Genomic DNA, 9,106 nt, shown 5'->3' with positions numbered 1-9,106 from the left:
TATTAAAAACAAAAAACTATGTTGATGCCTTACCTCACAAAAAGATGACTTTTCCCCCATTATTTTTCCTGTGTTAAAATCCATTACCCGTAGTTATTTTTGTGCTAGCAAACAGGACTCAAGACTCTGAGCTTAATTTGATGCAGGAATTCTTTGCCTGTTTGGCATCTTGTTGGATGTCAAAGTTCACGCATTAATACATGTATTTTTGATGATCACATTGTTTCATGTTATTTGATATTGTTACAGCTTTTTATAAGTGTATTTGATTTCATGATTGAATACAATCATATCTGAATGGACCATTTTGTACAAGAAATACAGGTTAAAAATAACCCTTGGTTTGTTTTTATTATATTGTTTTCTGTAGTACTTATTTATTAATTGTTTTGTGTCCTTTTAAAATATCATCTTGTTCCTACTGTACAATATTGATAGATGAAATTTCTTCTTTTTGTGTCAAATTTGACACATTTATTTGTTCAAAACACTGAATATTGAGCATACAAATAAATAACAAAATCTAGTAAATTACCGGTATGCCTTTTCATGGACTAACATAGCACTCACATAGGCTGACATTCACATAGGCAACATGACAACCGTGTCTAAAAACACACCTGCAGATGCGACACAGTTGTTTGTTGATTTAAAAATAATAATAATTGAAGGTTTATAATAATAATTTTAGGTTTGTGTGAACTCCATATGTGTAAGCTCTCAAATGTTTTTGGAATTATGTTTCTGCTTCAGGATCTGAGATATTAATTATTTAGTAGGCATTGACAATTTGTTGAATATTCAGGCTGGCAACGTGCCTCCGCCATTGTTTGACGGACAACAAGTTGATTTAGTGTTGAGTACACCTTTAATGCTGATTTTTTAATTGTATTTTTTACAAATGGGAGTACACGGTACCTTTTCCCGTCATTAAGCACATGGCCAACTGTTTATCCAGTCAGTCTTCACTTTTTCCTGCGTAAAATCGGTAAACCTCCAAATTCCACTGAAATGCAGACGATTGCGCCATTGCTTGGAATAGCTTACACAACACTGCCATCTGAAGGCAGGATGGCCACACTGCAACAGAAAATGGCCACTATTGTGCAAAATTTAAAATGTGAAATGTTTCCATTTCAAAAACAAGGACATCAAATTTATGTTGTGTGATGCATTTAACTCGGGGAATAATTTGATATTAGCATTTTCATAATTAGGGCAAATGCTCTTTTAGAATTGCTATTATTTCTTCAATGAACCTTTTTTATGGCCCTAAACAACATGGCTCAAAATGCAACTATCTTGTGGGCCAAAACACCTTATGGCACAGCGAAAATTACACTCAACCCTCAGTCAGCAGGGGCGGAGCTAACTAATTGGTTTGCCGAAGAGGTCGAAGTGCTGTACTACATGTCACCAGTAGATAGCGCATCCCTGGACGGTTGAGGTTAGTATTTGGGTTTCGGTCAGTTTTTAATTTTCGTTGCTCAATAAAGTGTTCAAACAATACTGTTATCGTGATGTGGCAGGGTTATAAGATGGCACACAAAGCCGCCAGGGCAACAAAGAAAGAAAGAAGGTGCTTCGAGGTCGAAAATCCATGTGGGCGGAGTCAAAATTTTTGATCCACCCCACGTGGCGGCGCGACTCGAACTGCACTCTGCATCAGGGCTTACTCAAACAAACCGGTGCACAAGTAAATATTAAGTTAAGGGTACCATCATTTTTGTGCAGGCCATTTTCATACGTTTTTTCAAGACAATTCTGTTGGACCGCAAACATAAAATAATGGCAGAGTCTCAATGGTTAATTAATCATCAGTTTTTTATTATTAGTTGTGTGTCACAATCTTTTAGTGGTCATTGTGTGTTTTTCTTCCATACAGAATAACTTTTGTGATATTGTTTGGTGGTGTGACGTGAGATTATTTTGGTGAATGCCTTGGCTTAGTCAAGGTTGGGAACACTTACGGCAAGTTGAACTTGCGTATGGGACAGAGGGGAAGCATGAGCATGTCACTGTCCTGCAAAAGGAAGCACGGCTCAAAGTCCTGTGGTGGGAAAACCACATCTTCCAAGATTTCGTTTTCAAGCTGTTCAATGTAAGCCTGGGAACACTGCGATGAACTGGATGAAGCTACAGACGCGTTGCTGTCATCGTCCTCCTTGTCATCCGACATCGGACGAGCGCAAGCTCCGTTAGACACACTCGCTGTTGTGCACCGCCGAGGCTTTAGACAGACGCCGGCCTTCTTCAGGATTTTCATGCGGCCGAAATTGCTCTGGCTGAGTTGATTGAACGGCACCCGCTGCGCAGTCAACCTCTTTTCTGTAATGATGCGTGTGAAGTTGCGCCTCGATGTGCCCAAGGGGTTTCCGCGGCTTTTAGAAGACGGAAACTTCTGGCTGGATTCTGCTGGGTTGCAATCAAAACTATCTGTATCCGTCTCCTCCTCTTCCTCAGAAGAAGAACAATCCCGACCCAGACACTCCCTGGGCTTCTTGCTTGGACTCCCCAGAGAGTCAAACACCACTCCTTTCGGCACACACGGTCGCACATGTTGGCGCTGAAGACTGGCTGATGATTTGTGCATGTTTTCCGGCAGTCTCCTCATGTAGTGCTGCACCGACTCGGGCACCAGGACGTCGTGCCTTTTGCTGGATACAAATGTGGAGAGGCTTCCCAGGATGCCGTTCCCAACAATGGGCACCAGGGAGGAAGGTTTGAGTCCAGAAACAAAATCCACCAGCTCTTGATAAGACGAGTGGTCCGAGTAGGGCACCACATGAAGTTTGGGGTGAAAGAGGATGAGAGGCCTGCTAGTGGGATAGATTGCCAAGGTGGGTTGCTCGCTGTTCCATTGGCACATTGAGGCAAAGGAGATCTGTCTCTGCTCCAGAACGCGGATACGACCGGCGCCTGGTTCGGTGGTGAAGACGTCGGGCAGCCTGAGCAATCTGAGGGTCTCCATCCTGTCAAAACTCACTTCGATCCAGGTTTGAAACTCCATGGCCAGCTCCACCAATAAAGACTCCTTCCCCAGGCCATAGAGACCTACAAAGCAGCACAGATTACACTCTGGAACTAGACCTTAGGTCTAGAACGATTGAATATAAATTATTTTTTTATAGGGGTGTCCAAATTAGTGTGTTAATTTTGAGTTAAAGTTCCTTTACAGTAGCACAAATTAGCATTTGTTTTTTGTTGATTATGGCGGCACCTTTGGACAAAAGCTGTATTGTTTTCCCTTGAAAGAAACACATTTCCCATAAAGGTCAAGCGCATATCATCGTGAAATTCGGACGTCCAAAGTGTCCACAGTTGGACTGAATTACATTGTTTGTAGTGACTATTTTCTATTTTTCCCCCTATTAAACAGCACTGTAACGTTTCTGTGGTTGAGATCTTACCTTCTTTATTGTACACACAAACGGCTGCGCTCACCCCATCCCACCCCGCGATGCATTCACAATCATTCGTAAACAAGAAAGAACACAACTTTTGAGTGTTGCGTGGCTGGTCGGGTCAGTGTGGAAAGGCGAACTATCAAGTTGATGGCTATTTATTGCTACCACACAATTTTCCAACAGCTAACATTAGCATAATAATTTTTGATTTGAGCATGGAAAGCTAGCTTCTGAAAAGAGACGAGTCCCGCAAAGGCAGTGTCGTTTGGAAATCCCCCCCGTCTTCCGCCTGCCTTGCCAGCGAGCGAAAATCCTGTACTGTGCTTTTAACCACATCCAGGTAGGCTTTTTATCATCATTATTATTGTCGCCTCAAAAATCTTCGTTTATTGGGGTGTTTTGTAGCTTCCGCGTGATAACAGTAATCGCGCGTAGACGTGTGACTCGACCTCCGTCTGGAACGACTGGGGAAAGGACGTATGCCGTAAAGCAGTTTGCACGTTTGTAGTTCTTTGTGTGTGTGGCAGAATTCACACCCTCCACCTCAGAGCTGTTTAGTGCCAGTAAAAATGATACAGACCCCCCTCGGGCCATGACAAAGGTTTCATTCATCTAGTTGCAAGTCAATCAGCAGAATTACGAAAATATGAATTGAAGGTTCAAATCCTATTGTGTGTTGCTTTAATGCCACAATTTGTTTTAACGTGTGATTAATGACCACCCCTTACTTGCAAAGTCTGTACGAGGGTAACTCCACTTGCAAGGCAGCAGACACGTCCACGTCAAAATTTAGCACTCATAAATTTAATAATAATGCATATATTTGTGGAGACTGGGGTCAAGTTGTATTTTATAATTTTAAAAATGTGCAGAATTTTACAAGTTACTTCATGTTTTGAAGTTTAATTGAAAGAGTAAATAAAATAAAATTTCTTGGTGTTATAATTGATGCAAAATTATGATGGAAACCGTAGGTATCCTTTATAAAACAAAGATCTTCTGAATAAGAAGTCATTGTATACATTATATTGTACATTACTACTACCATACCTGATTTATTGTGTCGAAATACATACAAAACTAATACACAATGTCTTTAAACTACAAAAAAAAAGAAGAGCCATACGGATAATTAATCGCTCACATTATATAGAACCAACAAATCTGTTATTCATTAAATGTAATGCTCTCAAATTCTATGACCTCGTCAAATTTCAAACAGCTCAAATAATGTACAAAGTATACAATAATCAACTTTGCCACAGTATTCAGAAGTTATTCGAAATCAAAGAGAGCTGTTGTTATGGGTTAAGGGGCACAAGTGACTTTCTGTAGAACAATTATTACACTGGACTGAAAAAATGTGAATCAATTACTGTATTTAAAAAGATAATGTTACAAATATATGCAAATCAGGTATAAATGTAAATAAACTTGTGTGCGCATGTACTGTATGTGTACGTTTGTGTGTACTCATGTGCATGTGTGCCCCACATATGGTCAACAAATAATGTTTGGGAATTTATTGTATTGTATATGTAGGGCTTTACTTTCTTTCTCACTCTCCTTTGCATATATGTAACGGATAAGGACTTACAAGTCATACTAATATTATCTGTGCACTTAAGATGATCATGTTTTTTTTCTATTGTTTAATTGTATTCACATGTTATTAAAAGAACAATTTATTGGTATATCAACATGATAGAAATAATAGGGAATAGGACTAGATAGGTTATTGTACTTCTTCCTATTCCTTTGAATATGTAAATTATGAAATTATTGACAAATTATTTTCTTTCTTCCTTTAATTTTTTATTTTTACTTCAACTTTTATTTTATACTTGTAATATGTTTATATGTTCAAAAAACAAACCAAATGTTAAAGATTAGATAGCTCTTAATATAAAAAAGAAAAATGCACTGAGCTGTCACCATTGTCTTAAAAATGCAGTTATGCCATCTAGTGGCAGGTAATTCACCTCAACACAAATCAATAACACACTCTTTTACAGAACAGTACATCTTTTTATGAATTATGAAATTACTGTATCAATGACTAAAAGATGCAGCCATCTTTCCATTTGTTTAACATTTTTTTCTACATTTATGTTACCAATAGTATTTAGAACAGGTATAAAAATTATAAACAGTTATAAAATTTGCGATTAATCGTGAGTTAACTATTGAAGTGCTGCAATTCATTATGATTTTTTTTTAAAAATTAATCACCTACCTAGCCCCCCTACTTTTTAAATATATTGTCTATAATTAATGTGATAACTTCATTATTTTTCATGAAAAATGAATACCTTTAAAAACTAATTTTGCCACTTCCTGTCGACTGAAGATGACATCACCTGTGCTGTGGAAATCAGTAACTACCAATCACGGCCCAGTTTGCTGACCAAACCCAGAAAACCGGTGAGCCGTGATTAATCGTTACCTATTTCCTCAGCACAGGTGATATCATCTTCAGTTGATAGCAAGTGGATTTAAAAACTATATATATTAATTGTACATGAAAAATAATAAAGTTATCAAATTATTTAGTTTTTTTTTTTTTTTTTTGGTGAAAATGTCTCAATGAGTCAAATATCCCTTTAAAGAAGTAGTGGAAAAAGCTACCTAAAACAACATTGTGGTCCGGGTGGCTGCGGATGATTTCCTTGATTTGTTGTGTGGCTTGCATTCTTGAGGGGATGACGCGGTTGGGGTCGCAGTTGGTGTTGTCCAAGTACAGGACATCGATATCGCTGGTCGCCAGGAACAGCTCACGCAGCATTGACGGGGAATATCTGAAGTCACCTGAAATTTCGAAAGGGGTGAGCAATTAAATATGGACCAGAAACCCTTTTTGTGTGTCTATATTTTGTAACGATGAAAACATGGAAATTTTACAACATGATTATCATTAAAAAAAATAAAAAAATAGTACGCTGAGACACTTACCAGTGTATAGTATAGTGCCAAAGTAGCCCTCGAAGAGGAACATGACAGCGCCTGGACAGTGGTTGGCGTCGATCAGTGTGACCGTCATGGTTTCTTTGCCAATGTCATCCAGGGGCAGGAGGTATGACTCACCCACCTCCAATGGGTGGATACATTTTTCCTTCACCTGCACACAAGGTGAGGGGAGGAATCACGATTAATAAAAATCATAATAAAGCTACAGTGGATGTAAACATCTTACAGTATACACCCATGTTCAAATGTCAGGCTTTTGTGATAAAAAAAGAAAGAAAGAAGATAATACAGCTCTAAAAAGAGTTGAGCCAAAAATAACCCAATTTGGGTCAAAAATGGTTTGATCTACTATTTAGGTCAATTTGACCCAACTTGGTGTGTTGTTTTGCACAAATCAAACTCAAAAGCTGCATCATAAAAAAAAACAAAAACCATTTTGTGTAAAACAACCTTAAAAATTGGGCATTTTGTGTTCCGGTATTAAAAAATAAAAATAAAATAAAAAAAGTTGTTTCGTACAAAACAATCCCCCAAAAAATTGGGGAACAAAACAACACGGAAAGTTGCATAAAATTGACCCAAGTGGTAGATTGATCCAATTTTAACCCAAATTAAGTTATTTTTCACCCGACTGTTGTTGGTGTACCCCCGATCAACCCCCACATAGTTCAGCTGTTCAAGTATATGTTTCCAGACACTTTTAGGTTGTTGTTTTTCCAGGTTACAGCACATATACATATATATATATATATATATATATATATATATATATATATATATATATATATATATCAGTCAGGAGAATAACACAAGACATTAAAAATACAATGAAACACAGTGAAGAGAAGACACTCATTACAAAGTGGGAAAATATGGCACAATACCAAGAACTGTACGTCCCTCCATAATTGAATTTTTTTAAAAAGCCAATCTACTGGGGGAAAAAATTGTCATTTGCTGAACGTTATGTGGTGCAAGTTAAGTGCCAGCTCAAACTGCTCAATGTCTCCATAACGAGACAAATTTACCATTGCAAGTCGCAGGCTGCAAAAATATGTCTAGAGTTCTTGTTCCTTAGTCCAGTGTTTCTCAACCCTGGTCCTCGGGGCCCACTATCCAGCCAGTTGTCCATGTCTCTCTATTCGACACGCAGCCGATTCCAATGACAGCTCATGAGTCAGCTCTGGAGAAGCCTGCGTTGGAATTCGAAGACATGGAAAACAGGCTGGATAGTGGGCCCCGAGGACCAGGGTTGAGAAACACGGCCTTCGTGTATTTTAATGAAAACACTCCACAACCAAGTCTTTACGACACATGATAATGGTTTTACATTTTCATTGGGAAATATAGCATCGTGTCTCATTTAAAGTAGGTAATTCACCCAACTTGTGCAGCTACACACTGTCCAGCAATGACTCCAGCATAGATGAACGAAACGTCTCACCTGCAGCTTGCTATTGAGCAGCGAAGCGGTTATCGGGGAGCAGTAGATGGGTCGATCCGCCCATGTAGACGTCAGGCCAACTGTATGGTCGCTGTGCATGTGCGACAGGAAGAAGAGTCTGCTCTCTGGACATCTGCGAACATGCCAGAAGTCTACAGCCAGAGGAGTGTTGGCGATGATCTTGCCATTGGACATTGTCCCATTTGACGTAGCAGACGCACCAGTAGAAAACTGTCTCTTGGCTTGATTGGCTAATAGTTTCGCGGCGCCATGATTTAGCGTTCTGAAAAAAAAAATCCGCTAAAGGTCCGTTAAGTAAAGTAAACGACGTTTATTTCTTGCATCGGTGGCGAGTCTGGCGACAACTAGCAACCTTTACTCGCGTCCCGCGCCATTTTCAATTTAGCTTACACGACACACCCCTTCCTTACCACAACACAACACAGTCGCCTTTTGAATACGTCATCAATGCGCCTCACAGGCGTGACCAATCTTACCAGAACGGCTCTAATGAATGATAGAAGTTGCGCTTGTTTTGGGGCGCCGTGTTTTTCGTTTCTGATAATGTTTCGGTAAATGCTGTCAGAAAGGTGGACCGATTGGTTTACTTCCTCATAACGTTCATGATGTTAGGAATAGTTTAGGCTGCTACCACCCGCGCCGTTTTTGTTTTGAATCAAGTTTTTGTTTTGAAACAAGCGAGCGTCGAGGACGACTTTGGCTGGCTGCGATCAACCGTGCAAACCTACCACGCCACGAAGGGCTACGGATTTGCTCCGATCACTTTGTCACTGGTAAATATCCCCCTTTCGAATATGATCTCTCTTATTTTCATGTCGTTAGTTAGACTACGCTGTACTCCCAAAAATAAATAAAATATTAATAATAATAATAATATACGGCACGGTTTTGTTGTGACCAGCATGCAGTTTTTGCCCTGCTCGTAGCCGGCGAGGCCATCACGAAAAAAGAAAACCATGATTTGCTGATTTTACTGTTAATTTCAAAGCAAAACGATGATCCAGGAAAATGATTTCTTGACTAGAATGAATCTTATGTCTATCTTAGGTTGTGCTGTGCTGCAATTTTTGTGCATGTCTGTCTGTCTGTCGGTCTTTTTCTTTCTCTGAGTACATTTCCATTAAAACATTTGTGTAAATCTGACTGGTTGTAAAAATCTGACTTTAATTTCACATATTAATTAATATTAAAGTAATGAATACAGTTTATATTGCATAGTGTCATGGAAAGACATAACCTTGCTCTGCAAACAGAATTCTCGCGGCAT

The 9,106-nt window shown here is 39.1% G+C and overlaps 1 protein-coding gene across 1 annotated transcript; it reads right to left on the bottom strand.

Moving 5' to 3' along the window:
- Positions 1-1,829: 1,829 nt before the first annotated feature.
- On the bottom strand, positions 1,830-8,283 carry dclre1b (DNA cross-link repair 1B). The gene is made up of 4 exons (XM_086066936.1): positions 7,819-8,283; positions 6,360-6,525; positions 6,036-6,215; positions 1,830-3,054 (listed from the first exon to the last, which is right to left on the bottom strand). Exons 1-4 carry the CDS (start codon positions 8,011-8,013, stop codon positions 1,967-1,969), a joined length of 1,629 nt encoding a protein of 542 aa, XP_085923062.1. The 5' UTR covers positions 8,014-8,283; the 3' UTR covers positions 1,830-1,966.
- Positions 8,284-9,106: the final 823 nt, after the last annotated feature.

The sequence above is a fragment of the Leptonotus elevatus genome, chromosome 2 (assembly GCF_054856555.1).
Source record: "Leptonotus elevatus isolate MCC_2025b chromosome 2, RoL_Lele_1.0, whole genome shotgun sequence".
Lineage (NCBI taxonomy): Eukaryota > Metazoa > Chordata > Actinopteri > Syngnathiformes > Syngnathidae > Leptonotus > Leptonotus elevatus.
Note: the sequence above shows the minus strand (reverse complement) of the source record. Positions and strands in the feature narration are given on the sequence as shown.